At 44.8% G+C, this 19,188-nt stretch overlaps 1 protein-coding gene across 1 annotated transcript in view; it reads left to right on the top strand.

The window, feature by feature from the left end:
* LOC144497764 (uncharacterized) overlaps positions 1–14,339 on the top strand; it is a 214,950-nt gene extending 200,611 nt beyond the window's left edge. Inside the window, exons 22-25 of the mRNA XM_078219203.1 lie at positions 596–759; positions 11,363–11,516; positions 12,150–12,218; positions 14,013–14,339. Coding sequence (XP_078075329.1) covers positions 596–759; positions 11,363–11,516; positions 12,150–12,218; positions 14,013–14,164 — 539 coding nt within the window. The 3' untranslated portion in view covers positions 14,165–14,339. The remainder of the gene's footprint in view (positions 1–595; positions 760–11,362; positions 11,517–12,149; positions 12,219–14,012) is intronic.
* The last annotated feature ends 4,849 nt before the right edge of the window (positions 14,340–19,188 follow it).

Here is a 19,188-nt window from a genome sequence, read left to right as displayed (position 1 = left end):
AAACCAGAGGTTGACACTTTGGGGCATGCGCAGAGGCCCGCTGGTTTCAGCCACTCCAGCGGCAATAGGCCCCGCACCCTAAACTCTAACGATATTCATGCTGGTGCCCTTTGCATTACACAGAGTGTGGGAGATTCTAGTGTGAAGTCCCACTGAAAAAAACAGCGTAAATCAGTCCAGTTTTCATGCGAATTCAACACTTAGAATTTGTTTGGGAGAATCCCCCCACCCGCCCTTATGTTACTTGTATTTCCTGTGTCATTTTACTAGTTTGAAGCCTACTTACTCTTTCCTTTCAGACACAGGTCCCATCCTGGTTCAGATGGAGTCCACCCATTGGTACAGTTCCTTCCTGTCACAGAACTGGTATCAGTATCTTATGGAAAGGAACTCCTCTTTCCACACGCTATGGGAATGCACATTCTCGAAAATCTGCCACATGTGCGAGGGACCAGAGAGTATTCCATATCTGTGAATGCTTAGTTATCACCTTTGGAGAAAAGACGAGATAATTGGTGGAATAGAGCAGAGAATTGATATATTTGTATTCACTTTTCCTTCACAATGAATTCTAATTGTACATCTATTGTTCCAGAGGGTATTTCCCAATCAAATTACACCGAAGATTTTATTGTATTTGTGCGAGGGGGAGCAAGTGAGCACGTAACAGCACTTGCTCACAAACAGCTTCCAACAGTTGAACTGATGCAGGAATGGGGTGATGCGGTCGAGTACAACCCAGAAGTCATTAAATTTAAGGTAATATGTTCACCTGTTGAGTGAAGTTCAGTACTGGAGTTAATAACTTGAAAATATATTGTTGTCCCTTCACTGTCACTGGGTCAAAATCCTGAAACTCCCTCCTTAACAGTACTGGTTGTGCCCACACCACAAAAACTGCAGTGGTTCAAAAAGGCAGTTCAATACCACCTTCTCAAGAACACAGTAGCACAGTGGTTAGCACTGCTGCTTCACAGCTCCAGGGACCTGGGTTCGATTCCTGGCTTGGCTCACTGTCTGTGTGGAGTTTGCACATTCTCCTCGTGTCTGCGTGGGTTTCCTCCGGGTGCACCGGTTTCTTCCCACAGTCCAAAGATGTGCGGGTTAGGTTGATTGGCCATGCTAAAAAATTGCCCTTAGTGTCCTGGGATGCGTAGGTTAGACGGATTAGTGGGTAAAAATATGTAGGGATATGGGGGTAGGGCTGGGTGGGATTGTGGTCGGTGCAGATTCGATGGGCTGAATGGCCTCTTTCTGTGCTGTAGGGTTTCTAAGATTCTAAGACAATTAGGATAGGCAGAAAATGCTGGCCTAGCCATTGAAGCCCACATCTCCTGAAAGAATAAAAAAATTCAAGTACACTGTTCTCCCCAGAGATTTATTCCAAGTATTGATGAAGAAATGTTGTTGTATGAAGACATTGTTCATGGCTAGAGTCCTAGATTTGACTGCCACCAATTTCCATCAGTGCTGGTTGTCAGAGCTTACCTTGAACTAGTGCTTCAGATTTATTCTATTTATGATTTACACAATGCTTTTTCATTGCAGTCATTCAAAACTAAAGTTCCCAATTTCTCATGTTTTGTCTTGTAGCTTAATCCTTTGGCACAGGGTCAAATGGATTGGGGGTGGGGTAGGGTTGGTGTGCAGGGAATCAATGGCATCATTATTTTTTTGCATGACCTCCATGGTTTAACTATTTCCCAGAACTAGGCAAAATATTTAAGGGACAATTTGATCAAATCATTGTACAGTTCTTTCACAAACACACAAGTAGGAGTAGACCATGCAGCCCGTCAGGTTTGGTCTGTCATTCAATACAATCATGGTTGATTTTTGGCTCAAATCCATTTTTTCAACTGCTCTCCCTATCCCTTTATTCCCTTGAGAGACCAAAACTCTATCTATTTCAACCTTAAGTATTCTAAGGAACATCTGCAACTGTCTGGGGTACAGATTTCCAAAGATCACAACTCTGAGTAAAGAAATGTCTCCTCATCTGAGCATGAAATGATCGGCCCCTTATCCTGAAACTGTGACTCCATGTTCTAAATTCCCCAGACAGGAGGAACAACCTCTCAGTATCTACCCTGTCAAGCCCCTTGCGAGTTTTGTTTGTTTCAATTAGATCTCATCTCAACCTTCTAAACCCCAGAGAAAGTGGGCCCAATTTTCTCAGCTTCTCATCATAGGAGAATTCTCTCAATCCAGGAACCAATCTAGTGAAGCATTGCTGTACTGCCTCCAAGGTGTGTATATCCTTCCTTAAATATGGAGATCAAAACTGTGCACAGTATTCCAGATGTGGTCTCACCAAAGCCTTGCACAATTGACACAGGAATTCCTTATTCTTGTACTCCAATCTGCTTGCAATAAAGGCCAATTTGCCTTTTGCCTTCCTAACTGTTTGCTGCATCTGCATGCAAAATGCTTTTTTTCCCTCATACGAGTACACCTAATTCCCTCTGAAAACATTTACAATCTTTTAAAAAACATTCTGCTTTTCTATTATTGCCAGCAAAGTGAATAAGTTTACACTTCTTCACATTATACTCTGTCAATTGTTGTCCACTCAGTTAACCTAACTATATGTCTTTGAGGCCATGCTGTGTTCACCTCACTGCTAACATTCCCAGCTAGCTTCATTCACCAAAAAACTTAGATCCAATACTGTTTGTCACTGCATGTAATACACGAGTATAGATTGTAAATAGCTGAGGCTCCAGAGCTGATCCTTGCAGCGCTCCACCAGTCACAGCTTGCCAACTTCAAAACTTTCCATCTATCCCTACTCTTTATTTCCTCTTCTTTAATTTTTCCTCTATCCATGTTAATATCTTACCCCCAACTCCTTGAGTCCTTATCTTATTATATTAACATTTTACACGGCACGTTATCAGGTGCCTTTCCCTTTATCTACCCTACTAGTTACATGCGCAAAAAATCAATTTGTCAAACATGATTTTCGTTTTGTAAAACCATATTGATTGTCTGATTGTACTATAATTTTACAAGTGCATTATTAAAGGTTTCCTTGATAATAGCTTCCATCATTTTCCCGATGACTGATGTCTAGCCAATTGTCCTGTCGTTCCCTATTTTCTCTCTCTCTCCTTTCTTGTTCAATGGTGTTACATTTCTTAATAAACTTCTCTAACTTATGCTGTACCCATTTAGCTATATCGTTTATCAGCTTGAAATGTTAGATGACGAGTGTTGCATAGCTTCAAAGAGAATCTGCATTGAAAGATGCTGTACTCAATGTAACTGTGATTAAATGTGTCAATAAACGGAAAGGGGAATAAGACATAATAAGAACAAAGTGATAGTTACTCTGAGTTTCTCTTCACCTCCTTCACTTCCTCAATGCTCCTAGGTCTCATCCAAGAGCTTATCATTTTTGGGCCCTCCCTGATCCTATTCTCTTGTATTTTATGTCATGGAAAAGTAATTTTGATATCAAAACTGAAATTGCTGACAATAGTCAGCAGGCCTGGCAGCATCTTAGTAGATATAAAACATTTTAGGCTGATGACTTTCTATCTGATTCTGCTGTTTGACCTGTTGAGTATTCTCCAAATTTCCTGTTTTTAATTCCAGATTCCCGACACCCACCTTGTAAGGAATGACCAGCAAGTGTCCAAACTGCAGCCAATTTTGTTTTTTTTTAAATTGCTAACCACATATCGTACAGCTAGGCTGTGTTCAAATGATTTTCTGTGTGGAGGACTGCTAAGTATGTTAATGTATCAATTTTAGTTGAAAGTTCCATCTTGACTGTTTGTGTTTGAGTATGAATGTTAAGCAATGAAATATTGAAAGGTTATCTTAGGTTTAAAATGTGCCACCTGTATTATGTGCAACAGGTCAACAGACAACAACTTCTAACAACATAATTGAGGCGTATACCACATACTATTGTGAACCTATACATTGGAAACTTTCATAGGTTCGACTACCATGTGTCCCAGATCCTGTGGGTACAGTGCATTGACCCTCACCAGCATCCCTTCTCGAGGCAGTGTCCTATGGGAAGGGGGTCTAAAGCCAACCTTATTCACCCTTACCTCATGCAGCAGTACCTTCCTTCTCCACCCACAAAGCAAGGGTTTAGGAAGCCATATCATTCTATTGCTTGATTATCTTTTTATGCCTCTACATTGCCATCAACCATTTTTTTTGCCCAACATAACCTTTGGAAAAATGCCATAACTTCTAAACTGCACGCTGCCTTTGAAAATTGCACCATTATTGTTTGTCTTCATATGCAGCCATTTATTGTTAAGATGCACTCTGAAAGATCAATCCAATTAGTCCCTCCTTTGCTAGTCCCCCTTGGCCTTCAGCTATTGGCTCAAATATCTTTGCACAAAACATATATGGGCCGATCTTACTGGCCGTTCACACCACGTTCCCGCTGTATGGAGAATTTATCACCCAGCCAGTTCTCTATTCACTGCAGCGGGCTGGGAAACTGCCACCAGTGTTAATGCCCGTAACATTCTGGCCATATGTCTTTTTGTAATTCAAAATCAGGTAAAGGAACACCATAGAGACATAGAGGTTTACAGCATGGAAACAGCCCAACTTGTCCATGCTGCCCTTTTTTTTTAAATCCCTAAGCTAATCCCAATTGCCCGCATTTGGCCCATATCCCTCGATACCCATTTTACCCATGTAACTGTCTAAATGCTTTTTAAAAGACAAAATTGTACCCGCCTCTACTATTACCTCTGGCAGCTTGTTCCAGACACTCACCACACTCACTGTGAAAAAATTGCCCCTCTGGACGCTTTTGTATCTCTCCCCTCTCACCTTAAACCGATGCCCTCTAGTTTTAGACTCCCCTACCTTTGGGAAAAGATATTGACTATCTAGCTGATCTATGCCCCTCATTATTTTATAGACCTCTATAAGATCACCCCTCAGCCTTCTATGCTCCAGAGAAAAAAGTCCTGGTCTATCCAGCCTCTCCTTATAACTCAAACCATCAAGTCCCAGTAGAATCCGAGTAAATCGTTTCTGCACTCTTGCTAGTTTAATAATATCCTTTCTATAATAGGGTGACCAAAACTGAACACAGTATTCCAAGTGTGGCCTTACCAATGTCTTGTACAACTTTAACAAGACGTCCCAACTGCTGTATTCAATGTCCTGATTAAACCAAGCATGCCGAATGCCTTCTTCACCACTCTGCCCACCTGTGACTCCACTTTCAAGGAGCTATGAACATGTACCCCTAGATCTCTTTGTTCTATAACTCTCCTGTGGTGAACCATCGTTGGTTCCCACTAGATAGTACTGAACCAGGGTCTGGCCAGTACTATGAGTATGTATATATGTTGCTGTTGGGGTTAGGGATGGGTTGTTCTACTTGTTGCTGTTGGGGTTAGGGTTGGGCTGTTACACCTTGTATTATAGTTATTGTGGTACATCCCAGTCGGGCTCCGCCTCCTGGGAGAGGTATAAAGGTCTCTGCTCTGTCTGGGACCCCTCAGTCTGGGATCGTGTATATAATTAGTAGCTGCATTGTTACAGCAAATAAAAGCCTTTATTTCCTGAGCTTCTCAAGCCTCGTGTGTGATAACGCGCATCAATTTTATTTGCTGTAAATAAACTCTCATCGGAAAAAAAAACGATATAGAGAGTATGGAGCAGATACTGAAGCCTGAACACCTTACACTGGATCCACGTGCAGCGGGCGCCTCTAACACCTTCGACCACTGGTTGAAATGTTTTGAGGACTACCTGGCAGCCCCCGCAGCGGTCACCACAGATGATGACAGACTCCGGGTCCTTCATGCGAGGGTAAGCGACACTGTCTACCTCGCGATCCGTGCGGCCACCGACTACACAAAGGCCCTCGAGCTTCTTAAGAAGCGTTATATTAAACCGCCCAACGAAATGCATGCTCGTTACCTCTTAGCCACTCGACGACGGCAGTCCGGCGAAACGATGGAGGAATACGCGAACGAGCTCCTACAGCTAGCCAGGAGCTGTAACTGCAAAGCAGTGTCGGCAGAGCAGAATATGAGCGACCTCGCTCGAGATGCGTTTGTGGCGGGAGTCGGATCATCTTACATCCGACTCAAACTACTGGAGAAAGGTAATCTTGACCTCACCCAGTCAATAGAACTAGTGGAGATGCTGGAGACGGCCTCCAAAAGCATAGTATTGTATCCTGAAGACCACGTGGAGACAACGTGGCAGGAGCAGTCGCTGATCCCTCCTCGTCCCTCGGGTTCGAAAAGCTGCGTGATGGCGTGCTCACACTCGGGCCAGACGACGGCAGCAGCTCCGGGCGGCCCGTGGTGTTACTTCTGTGGGGGAGCGAAGCATACTCGGCAATGGTGTCCCGCTAAAGCTGTGTTGTGCTCCGCCTGCGGTAAGAAGGGGCACTATTCGAAAGTGTGCCGATCTAAATCTGCTTCTCGGAACAGCAGTGCGGCCTGCGATTCCTCGGAGCCCGGTTCTTCGTCATCGGCATCGTCGAGGGTTTCGTCCACGTGCGAGGCCAGGACGACGCCATTACGGTCGACGGAGTCGGAGAGGTGTGACTACCAGGGGTCGCTGGGTTTGGCGCCATCACCCACGTGCGACCTATGGGAGCGGCCATGTTGGTCGGCACCGACCGCGAACGACCAGCAGGGGTCATCCTCGTCAATCTCAGCCGCCTGCAGTGGCGCTCATGAACCAACGGTGGCGTCGATCATCCTGGACCAGGCCAAGCCTCATAGACTTGACAAGTCTATGATGGACATTCAGGTAAACGACCACTTGATTTATTGTCTGTTTGACAGCGGGAGCACTGAGAGTTTTATCCACCCAGACGCTGTGAAGCGGTGTGGACTCCGGATTCAACCTGTCAAACAGACAATTTCTATGGCATCAAGGTCCCGGTCTGTCACCGTGCTAGGGAGTTGCGTGGTAACTTTAACGGTGCAAGGCACAGTTTACGAGCGTTTCAAGCTCCTGGTGTTGCCACACCTTTGCGCGCCAATACTTTTCGGACTAAACTTCATGGTCCACTTGAGGAGTGTAACCCTACAGTACGGTGGGCCACCCCCTTCACTTTCAGTGGGAGAACAGCAGCCTCCAAATTGCCCAACGCTCCCCGCCTGTAGCCTCTCGACGCTGAAGATTACCACACCCTCCCTGTTCCAGAATCTTGTGCCAGGCTGCAAGCCCATTGCGACTAAGAGTAGATGTTACAGCGCTGAGGATCGGATCTTCATTCGATCTGAAGTTCAGCGGCTCCTCAAGGAAAGGATCATACAACCTAGCGCTAGTCCGTGGAGAGCGCAGGTCGTGGTGGTCAAGAGTGGGAACAAACCCTGGATGGTCATTGACTATAGTCAGAGCATTAATAGATACACGCAGCTGGATGCGTATCCCCTCCCGCGCATATCTGACATGGTCAAACAGATTGCGCAGTACCGGGTGTTCTCCACCATAGACCTCAAGTCTGCCTACCACCAACTCCCCATTCGCCCAGAGGACCGACAATACACGGCTTTTGAGGCGGATGGTCGCTTGTATCACTTTCTCAGGGTTCCCTTTGGTGTCACCAATGGGGTCTCGGTCTTCCAGCGTGCTATGGACCGAATGGTGGATCAGAACGGGCTGCGGGCTACCTTCCCGTACCTGGATAACGTCACCATCTGCAGCCATGACCAGCAGGACCACGACACAAATCTCCTGAATTTCCTACGCACTGCATCTCGCCTGAACCTGACCTACAACAGGGAGAAGTGTATGTTTCGTACGCGCCGTTTAGCCATCCTCGGATACGTGGTGGAAAACGGGGTCATTGGCCCTGATCCAGACCGTATGCGTCCCCTCTTTGAACTTTCCCTGCCCACTAGTGCAAAAGCACTGAGAAGATGCTTAGGCTTCTTCTCTTATTATGCACAGTGGGTTCCCAATTACGTGGACAAAGCCCGTCCGCTCATCAAGTCCACTTCTTTTCCCCTAACACCAGAGGCCCGATTGGCCTTTGATAAACTAAAAGCCGACATCACGAAAGCTACGATGCACACTGTTGATGAGTCCATCGCCTTTCAGGTGCAGAGCGATGCATCTGATTTCGCCCTGGCCGCCACACTTAACCAGGCGGGCAGGCCCGTCGCCTTTTTTTCCCGCACCCTCCAAGGCCCCGAAATTCGGCATTCAGCGGTGGAAAAAGAGGCCCAGGCCATTGTGGAGGCCGTCAGGCACTGGCGCCATTACTTGGCGGGAAAACGGTTCACCCTGATCACGGACCAGCGGTCCGTGGCGTTCATGTTTAATAACACGCTGAGGGGCAAGATCAAGAACGACAAGATCTTGCGGTGGAGAATTGAACTCTCCACCTATAACTATGACATCATGTATCGTCCAGGGAAACTCAATGAGCCCTCGGATGCCCTCTCACGTGGAACATGCGCCAGTATACAGGAGGACCGTTTGCAGGCTCTCCATAATGACCTATGCCATCCTGGGGTCACTCGGCTCTACCACTTTATAAAAGCCCGCAACCTGCCCTACAGGTCCATAACAAGAAGCTGTCGGGTATGCGCGGAATGCAAACCGCACTTTTACCGACCTAACCGGGCACAACTAGTCAAGGCCACTCGTCCCTTCGAAAGACTGAGTGTCGATTTTAAGGGCCCCCTCCCCTCAACAGATCGGAATGTGTACTTCCTCAACATCATTGATGAGTACTCGAGATTCCCTTTTGTTATTCCCTGCTCTGATACATCCGCTGCCACGGTTATCAAGGCATTCCATGATCTTTTTACCCTGTTCGGGTACCCCAGCTACATTCACAGCGACAGGGGCTCGTCATTCATGAGCGATGACTTGAGGCAATACCTGCTCTCATACGGGATTGCCTCTAGTAGAACCACGAGCTACAACCTTAGGGGTAACGGACAGGTGGAACGTGAGAATGCTACAGTCTGGAAGGCTGTCTTACTGGCGTTGAAGTCAAAAAGCCTTCCAATCTCCCGTTGGCAAGAGGTGCTCCCTGATGCGCTCCATTCCATACGCTCACTCCTGTGTACGGCAACCAACGCTACTCCCCATGAGAGGCTGTTTTCATTCCCTCGGAAGTCTTCCTCTGGGACCTCATTACCGTCTTGGTTGACGTACTCAGGACCTGTCCTCCTGCGGCGACATGTAAGGGCCCGCAAGTCCGACCCGTTGGTCGAACAGGTCCATCTCCTCCACGCCAACCCTCAGTATGCATATGTGGCATACCCTGACGGGCGAGAGGACACGGTCTCGATCCGAGACCTGGCGCCAGCAGGGGACGTAGAAACCCCTGTCGCTCCCATAGCCCCTGTTACAAACCCCATAACTCTTGTTTCCCCTCCGGACACGGCGCGGGCAGCATCGGGACCATTACTTAACCCTTTTACTCCCGTGTACAGCTTGCCTGAGTCCAGAGGATGGTCGCCACTTCAGGGCGTGTCAGAACTCCATGGATTACCATCACCTCAGGGTCAACCGGCCCGTGAAACTGTGGAGGAACAGTTGGACATCGCCTTGGGGAGAACGCCACCGCGAGTGCCTACTCCGGTGTCATCGCCGGTATTGAGGAGGTCACAACGACGGTGCGGTCCCCCTGACCATCTGAACTTATAGACTGATGACAAATTATTCTGTTTTTTTGTACCCCGCCGGCCTTTGTCTTCAAAGGAGGGGTGAATGTGGTGAACCATCGTTGGTTCCCACTAGATAGTCCTGAGCCAGGGTCTGGCCAGTACTACGAGTATGTATATATGTTGCTGTTGGGGTTAGGGATGGGTTATTCTACTTGTTGCTGTTGGGGTTAGGGTTGGGCTGTTACACCTTGTATTATAGTTATTGTGGTACATCCCAGTCGGGCTCCGCCTCCTGGGAGAGGTATAAAGGTCTCTGCTCTGTCTGGGACCCCTCAATCTGGGATCGTGTATATAATTAGTAGCTTCGTTGTTACAGCAAATAAAAGCCTTTATTTCCTGAGCATCTCAAGCCTCGTGTGTGATAACGCGCATCATCTCCCCAATGCCCTACCATTAACTGAGTAAGTCCTGCCCTGGTTCAACCTACCAAAATGCATCGCCTCGCATTTATCTAAATTAAACTCCATCTGGCATTCGTCAGCCCACTGGCCCAATTGATCAAGATCCTGTTGCAATCGGAGATAACTTTCTTCACTGTCCACTATGCCACCAATCTTGATGTCATCTGCAAACTTGCTAACCATGCCTCCTATATTCTCATCCAAATCATTAATATAAATGATAAATAACAGTGGACCCAGCACTGATCCCTGAGGCACACCACTGGTCACAGTCCTCCAGTTGAAAAACAACTCTCTACGACCACCCTCTGGCTTCTGGCAAGAAGCCAATTTTGTATCCATTTAGATACCTCACCCTGGATCCCGTTAGATTTAACCTTATGCAACAACCTACCATGCGGTACCTTGTCAAAGGCCTTGCTAAAGTCCATGTAGACAACATCAACTGCACTTCCCTCATCTACCTTCTTGGTTACCCCTTCAAAAAACTCAATCAAATTTGTGAGACATGATTTTCCACTCACAAAACCATGCTGACTGTCCCTAATCAGTCCTTGCGTCTCTAAATGCCTGTAGACCCTATCTCTCAAAATACCTTCCAACAACTTACCCACCACAGATGTGAGGCTCACTGACCTGTAGTTTCCAGGCTTTTCCCTGCAGCCCTTTTTAAACAAAGGCACAACATTTGCCACTCTCCAATCTTCAGACACCTCACCTGTGACTAATGATGATTCAAATATCTCGGCTAGGGGACCTGCAATTTCCTCCCTAGTCTCCCACAATGTCCTGGGATACACTTCATCAGGTCCCGGGGATTTATCTACCTTGCTGCGCTTTAAGACTTCCAGCACCTCCTTCTCTGTAATATGTACACTCCTCTAGACATCACTATTTATTTCCCCAAGTTTCCTAACATCCATGCTTCAGAATCGTAAAGATCAACTTAATATTTCCCCATTCATTTATTACTTATTTATGGTTTGCAAACTCCTTTGATGTTACAAATGAGCTGCATCAGGCAGTGACCAAATCTATTTCAGTGTAATTGCCCATGCCACTCTCATTAGCCACCGGGAAAACAGATGCCTCTATGTGAGTGGAATCCCCTTTCAATCATCTCTTACTGCTACTTGTAAGGCTCATCCCATTCACTCACTGAGACCAGAATTTTTATTAAATGGAAATAATGGTTGTAAGCTAGGTTCCCACCACATTGTGACTTACCCTAGCTCTGTCATGTACAAGATCTTTTAACATAATATCGTTAATATGTTTTTACTAATTTTACACATCTTTCTTTTTTCGTTGCAGCCAGCACCTCTTTATGAACTGGTCGCTTCAAATACATTTCAGAATGCCATTAGGATCAAAGCTAACATGAGGCGAGCCCTAGAGGAGTACCTGATTGAATCTAGTTCCTGTCGATGTACCCCATGTCGAAACAATGGTGTTGTTGTTCTTAAAGGTACAAAGCAATTTGTGACTGGTGGACAATGAAGAACATTATTCTTAAACAATAACAATTTTTGTTCTTTCCTTCAAGTCAACTTACTGAAATAATTACAAAATCCTTGCTTACAACCACAGTAATATATAGTGCACGCTTTCAGATTGTCACTGGGAGTGTGGAATGCCTTTTTTTGTTGGAAAAAGAATAATGTACTTTAATGTACAAGGTCATATTCTCATAAATCACTGCTCTTCCCTTGATCGTTAGTAATCATTAATAATGATGAAAGCTCACAATTTTTAATTAAAAAAGGAATTTCACCATCATTCCTCAACAGTAGAAATTATAACACCAGCTTTGCGACAGTTGAATAAGACAACATTTGTTGGCTTTTACATGTGATAATAAAATTCTCCTTCATTTTTATAAATGTTTTAAGGATTATATTCAATGATTCCTTCCATATTTTCAAAGAAATGACAAATTAGTAGCCTTGATGATAATAAACACAATAGAATCCACATCTGGCTGCCTCAGTCTTTGCAATCAGCTGAATAATACAAGTCGCTACCAGTTAATTACAATTAAAGACTGCAGAATGAAAAGTTGTTGTCAAACATCAGTCATGAAATTATGTTATAATTGCAGGAACCAAATGTGTCTGTATATGTCCTGCTGGCTTTCGTGGAACTGCCTGTGAGATAACAACCAGAGAGGGTAAGCATTACTAATTGCGTTAATGAGAGGAATAATAATAACATTTTTAGCCCCAGAAGATTGCAAAACACGACCAATAGCCAATGCAGCATGATGTTGGAGCAGTGGCATGAGACAGGTTTGTATTCATCATCCTTTGTTTACTGAATCCCAGCTTCAGTTGCATGACAAGGGGAAAATTGGAAGCCATAAGCTTCCTATGAGTAAAAGAAATAGGATGCATGGTCACCCTTTACTACTGTTAAGATCCAACATGCCCACTTTTGCAGCAACTTGTCACTATGGTATAGAGAGAGCAAAACTTCATAGGGAGAGTAAAATAATTTAAAAATTAAAGGTGACTTTTTGTGAAAAATAATTGATTGTTAATTACTTTTGGATTCAAATTGACCACTCCATTTAATGAAATTCTACATATTTCGTTTTTTGATATCGAAAAGTAATGTAATGTAAGAAAGTAATATAATAAGTAATATAATAATATAAGGTAACTAAGTGGTTGATGAAGGAAGGGCATGTAAGAAAAGTAATATAATAAGTAATACAATAATATAAGGTAACTAAGTGTGCTGATGAAGGTAGGGCAGTTGATGTCATATACATGGATTTTAGTAAGGCGTTTGATAAGGTCCCCCATGGTGGGCTTATGATGAAAGTAAGGAGGTGTGGGATAGAGGGAAAGTTGGCCAATTGGATAGGTAACTGGCTATCTGATCGAAGACAGAGGGTGGTGGTGGATGGAAAATTTTCGGACTGGAGGCAGGTTGCTAGCGGAGTGCCACAGGGATCAGTGCTTGGTCCTCTGCTCTTTGTGATTTTTATTAATGACTTAGAGGAGGGGGCTGAAGGGTGGATCAGTAAATTTGCTGATGACACCAAGATTGGTGGAGTAGTGGATGAGGTGGAGGGCTGTTGTAGGCTGCAAAGAGACATAGATAGGATGCAAAGCTGGGCTGAAAAATGGCAAATGGAGTTTAACCCTGATAAATGTGAGGTGATTCATTTTGGTAGGACTAATTTAAATGTGGATTACAGGGTCAAAGGTAGGGTTCTGAAGATTGTGGAGGAACAGAGAGATCTCGGGGTCCATATCCACAGATCTCTAAAGGTTGCCACTCAAGTGGATAGATCTGTGAAGAAGGCCTATAGTGTGTTAGCTTTTATTAACAGGGGGTTGGAGTTTAAGAGCCGTGGGGTTATGCTGCAACTTACAGGACCTTGGTGAGACCACATTTGGAATATTGTGTGCAGTTCTGGTCACCTCACTATAAGAAGGATGTGGAAGCGCTGGAAAGAGTGCAGAGGAGATTTACCAGGATGCTGCCTGGTTTGGAGGGTAGGTCTTATGAGGAAAGGTTGAGGGAGCTAGGGCTGTTCTCTCTGGAGCGGAGGAGGCTGAGGGGAGACTTAATAGAGATTTATAAAATGATGAAGGGGATAGATAGAGTGAACGTTCAAAGACTATTTCCTCGGGTGGATGGAGCTATTACAAGGGGGCATAACTATAGGGTTCGTGGTGGGAGATATAGGAAGGATATCAGAGGTAGGTTCTTTACGCAGAGAGTGGTTGGGGTGTGGAATGGACTGCCTGCAGTGATAGTGGAGTCATACACTTTAGGAACATTTAAGCGCTTATTGGATAGGCACATGGAGCACACCAGGATGATAGGGAGTGGGATAGCTTGATCTTGGTTTCAGATAAAGCTCGGCACAACATCGTGGGCTGAAGGGCCTGTTCTGTGCTGTACTGTTCTATGTTCTATAATAAGACAGCATGTTTTTTTCTTGATTTAGATGTTGCTGTTGATGGGAAATGGAGTTGTTGGTCATCTTGGTCTGAATGCAGGAATAGGCAAAGAACAAGAACACGACAGTGCAATAATCCACCACCAGAAAAGGGCGGCCAAACATGCAAAGATGATAATCAGCACATAATATCATGCTGATGAGGAAGTAATGCTCTTTGAGCATCTTCACAGCTTCAGATTTTGGGTTCTTGTTTCAGTGGAAGAGAACATTTTAGTGCATTAAAAGTAAAATATGTAGTTAAACAATGGTTAATGAAAGTAAATGGAGATAGCTTAAAGAGGACAGTTAAATAAAACTCAATTCATCCTTAAATCTAAACCGTCTTTTTCCTGCTTTCCTTTATGAATGGATACATTTATGTGCATTAAGGTTATTGAGCTATGGATTTAACACAAAGGAACCATGTCAGAAACACTGCGCCAACTGAAGCTGTTTCAGCTGAATAAGCAAAAAACATTTCACAACTGGCATACACAGGAGGGTCAACTGGTAATATTCATAGAAATTAATAAAAAGATAATTAAACTCTTTTGTAACTTTGTGGATGGGGATGATGTGCCACTTAATTGTCTGAAAGAGTTAAAGGATTAGGCATCACTTCCAAAAACAAATGTATGGGTATAGTATTTAATTATTAAAAGTTTAAAGTGTATTTATTAGTGTCACACGTAGGCTTACATTAATAAGTTACTGTGAAAATCCCCTGGTCGCCACACTCCGGCGCCTGTTCGGATACAATGAGGGAGAATTTAGCATGGCCGATGCACCGAATCAGCATGTCTTTGAACTGTGGGAGGAAACCGGAGCACCCAGAGGAAACTCATACAGACATGGGGAGAATGTGCAGACTCCGCACAGTGACCCAAGCCAGGAATTGAACCCAGGTTCCTGGCGCTGTGAGGCAGCAGTGCTAACCACTGTACCACCGTGCTGCTCATAGACTAAAGAATTGTGAACCATTGTGAAAAAAATCTTACGAATTCCCAAGGATCAGTTGCATCAAAAGGATTTATACACGGTATGGGAGGGGGGGAATCCTGCCCTCTGTTTCTCTCTCCACAGATGCTGCCAGACCTGCCAAGGTTTTCCAGAATTTTCTGTTTTTATTTCACTTGCTGCCCTTGCTCTTTGAGCTGGTGGAGATCACAGGTTTGGAAGATGCTATCAAAGGAGCCTTGGAGAGTTGCTGCAGTGCATCTTGTACACACTGCAGCCACTGTACACTAGTTGTGGAGATGATGAATGTTTATGATGTTGGATGCTTTGCCCTGAATGGTGCCAAGCTTCTTGAGTGTTGTTGGAACTGCACTCTAGTACTTCATCATACCCCTGACTTGTGCCTTGCAGATGGTGGACAGACTTTGGGGATCAGAAGGCAAGTTACTCACTGCACTGATTCCTAACCTCTGACCTGCTCTCATAGCCACAGTATTTATATGACTGGTCCAGATCAGTTTCTGATCAACTCCCAGGATGTTAATGATGCCGCAATAGTAATGCTGTTGAATGTCTAGGGAAAATGGTAAGCTTCTTTCTTTGCTGGAGATGGTCATTGTCTGGCACTTGTAAAGTGTGGATGTTACTTGCCACTTGTCAGCCCAACCCTGAATGTTGTCCAGATCTTGTTGCACACTGGCACCGACTAGGTGCTGTGAATAGTACTAACACTGCGCAATTGGAGAGTTTGATGGGTGAAATCTACTTCTATTCCTCAGTTGCTTTTCCAATTTCTTACTGTACCTGTATGAAAATCAACAGTCACTGATGTAAAATATACCCAGATCCTTCTGATATCCACATTTCCTAATCTCTCACCATTTAAAAAATATTCTGCTTTACAATTTTCCTACCAAATGGAATAACTTCACATTTCTCCACTTTATATGCTATTTGCCACATTCTTGCCCACTTACTTAACAGGCAGAATCTTACCAAGTTTCTAAAGTGTCAGGCTCAGACTGAAAAGTGACGTGAAGCTCTCCAGCTACACAGACCAGTTTTCTTTCCAGGTCTTGAGTCTCCCTGACTAAAAAAATGAGAGTGCAGAGTTTACGCCCTGACTCTGGTGAGGTGGCAACTGATGGGGCCATTAAGGCTGACTTCACAGAGATCGGGGTGCCATCTTTGAAGGGCGCCCCATCGGAACTAAGTATAAACTCCCCCCCCACCACAGAGATATATCATTGGGGCGTCTCCCCCCCCCCCTCTCCTTGTCACGTACAATCATCAGGGACAGATCCCTCCTACCCCTGCTGACAATCAGTGGGAGATACCTACCATCCCCCACACCACGCCCTACCACCACCTCTGCAGCTCCGGAGGAATCCCTTTGACTGAATCCCATTTTGTAAAAGCTGCTCATGTTTGAATATCCAGTGGGCTGGGGTGGGGGGGGGGGGGGGGGGGGGTGAAATCATGTGGCAGGGTAATGACATTGAAATTTATTCAAATGCAATAAAATGATGTTCTCGATCTTTGTGGGCACAAACCTTGTGACGTCACCAGCAAGGAGTGGGGAAAATCAGGAAACATCATCTCTCCAGAGAGAATCATGTTTCTCGATTGTCTCCAGGTTTTCCACCCGTGTCGCCGTTCTCTCTGACAGTGAACAGGAGCTGAAATCACCCCCTCGTGTCTAAATCCATTTTGCTAGTTCTTTGTATTTTCCTCACAGCTTATTTTCAAACACAATTTTGTATCGTCAGCACACTTTGATGCATTACAGTACTGCACTCCACCCTCTCTTATAAGTTGTGCAGGTTGGTTAGCTCAGTTATTCTGATTTTCTAAGTTCCCTGTTAGCCTTAGTAATAGATTCTAGCTTTTTCCCGGCAGACTAACTGGCCAACATCTCAAGTGTTGTGAATGGAAATGAATGCTGTGTCATCATCAACAAACATCCCCACTTCTGACCTTACGATGGAGGGAAGCTTATGAAGCTGCTGAAGGAGGTTAAACTCAGGACACAATCCTGAGAAATTTCCGCAGTGAAATCCTGGGGCTGGGATGATTAACCTCTCATAGCCTTTATCATTTGTTCTAGGTATGACTCAAACAAGTGGAGAGCTTTCCCCATTGACTTCAATATTACCAGGACTCCTTGATGTCCCATTCAGTCAAATGCTGCCTTGATATCATGGTCACTCTCAACTCACCTCTGGAATTCAGCCCTTTAGTCCATGTTTGGAGCTAGGCTGTAATAAAGTCTAGAGCCAAGTGGTTCTCACGGAATCTAAACTGAGCATCAGGAAGCAGTGAAGCAGTTTCCCTCAGAATTGTATTCTGGGATTGTTTCCGCTCATTATATTACCTTACCTAAGTCATTGATGAAAGTGTATCTGGATGAGGCCAAAGCACTAATCCAGACAGTATCCTATTAGTTGCACCCAGACAGCCAACTTGGAAATGTCCACTTTATTCCTGCTTCACTGTTTTCTATCTGTTCTCATTCCATATTAATTTATTCCGATTTTTGTGAAATAACCTCTTGTGCGGCTACAGAGAGTCTTGTCAAATTTACAGAAAATACTTAAACAGGTGGCAGAGGAAATAGTTTGAGGTATGAAGAGAAACTTAAGAAAATAGGCATCAAGGTAGCAATCAGATTATTGCAAAATAAGTGCCACTTGGGATAATGATCCTTTCCATCACTTAGCCAATGATTGATAACAGAACCACCAAACATCCCATGCGATCTTTCTATTGGCTTTGCCTGATTGCCCTTAAATGATTGTGAATGACTGTGAATCAGTCTGATCTTTCACATAAATTAATTAATTTTAAAAATGAGGAGCGATTGACTAGGTTAGGATTGTTTTTGCTGGAGTTCAGATGAATGAAGGGGGATCTCATAGAGACTTATAAAATTCTAACAAGATTAGACAGGTTAGATGCAGGCAGAATGTTCCCGACGGTTGGTGAGTCCAGAACCAGGGGTCACAGTCTGAGGATTCGGGGTAGACCATTTAGAACGGAGATGAGGAGACATTTCTTCACCCAAAGAGTGATGAGCCTGTGGAATTCATTACCACAGGAAGTAGTTGATGCCAAAACATTGAATGTAGAACAAAGAACAATACAGCACAGGAACAGGCCCTTCGGCCCTCCAAGCCCACGCCGCTCCCTGGTCCAAACTAGACCATTCTTTTGTATCCCTCCATTCCCACTCCGTTCATATGGCTGTCCAGATAAGTCTTAAACGTTCCCAGTGTGTCCGCCTCCACCACCTTGCCCGGCAGCACATTCCAGGCCCCCACCACCCTCTGTGTAAAATATGTCCTTCTGATATCTGTGTTAAACCTCCCCCCGCTTCACCTTGAACCTATGACCTCTCGTGAATGTCACCACCGACCTGGGGAAAAGCTTCCCACCGTTCACCCTATCTATGCCTTTCATAATTTTATACACCTCTATTAAGTCTCCCCTCATCCTCCGTCTTTCCAGGGAGAACAACTCCAGTTTACCCAATCTCTCCTCATAACTAAGCCCCTCCATACCAGGCAACATCCTGGTAAACCTCCTCTGTACTCTCTCCAAAGCCTCCACGTCCTTCTGGTAGTGTGGCGACCAGAACTGGACGCAGTATTCCAAATGCGGCCGAACCAACATTCTATACATCTGTAACATCAGACCCCAACTTTTATACTCTATGCCCCATCCTATAAAGGCAAGCATGCCATATGCCTTCTTCACCACCTTCTCCACCTGTGACGTCACCTTCAAGGATCTGTGGACTTGCACACCCAGGTCCCTCTGCATATCTACACCCTTTATGGTTCTGCCATTTATCGTATAGCTCCTCCCTACATTATTTCTATGTATTCAAGAGGCAGCTCGATATAGCACTTGGGGTGAATGGGTTCAAAGGTTATGGAGAGAAAGCAGGATTAGGCTGTTGAGTTGGACGATCAGCCATGATCGTGATGAATGGTGGAGCAGGTTCAAAGGGTCAAATAGCCTCCTCCTGCTTCTATCTTCTATGTTTCTATGTTTAATTCATGGATTGTGAGCCTTGCTGGCTAGGCCAGCATTCATTGCCTTTCCCAAATTGCCCTTCAACTGAGCAGCAATTAGAGATGCGCAAAAATAACTCACAGAGTATGGAGTCACATGTAGGCCACACCAGGTGATTACTAGCCTAGTGCCAGTACTGCTATGTCAC

The sequence above is a fragment of the Mustelus asterias genome, chromosome 8 (genome assembly GCF_964213995.1).
Source record: "Mustelus asterias chromosome 8, sMusAst1.hap1.1, whole genome shotgun sequence".
In the NCBI taxonomy this organism is placed as follows: Eukaryota; Metazoa; Chordata; class Chondrichthyes; order Carcharhiniformes; family Triakidae; genus Mustelus; species Mustelus asterias.
The sequence above is the reverse complement of the archived record's forward strand: the minus strand, read 5'-3'. Positions and strand labels throughout refer to the sequence as shown.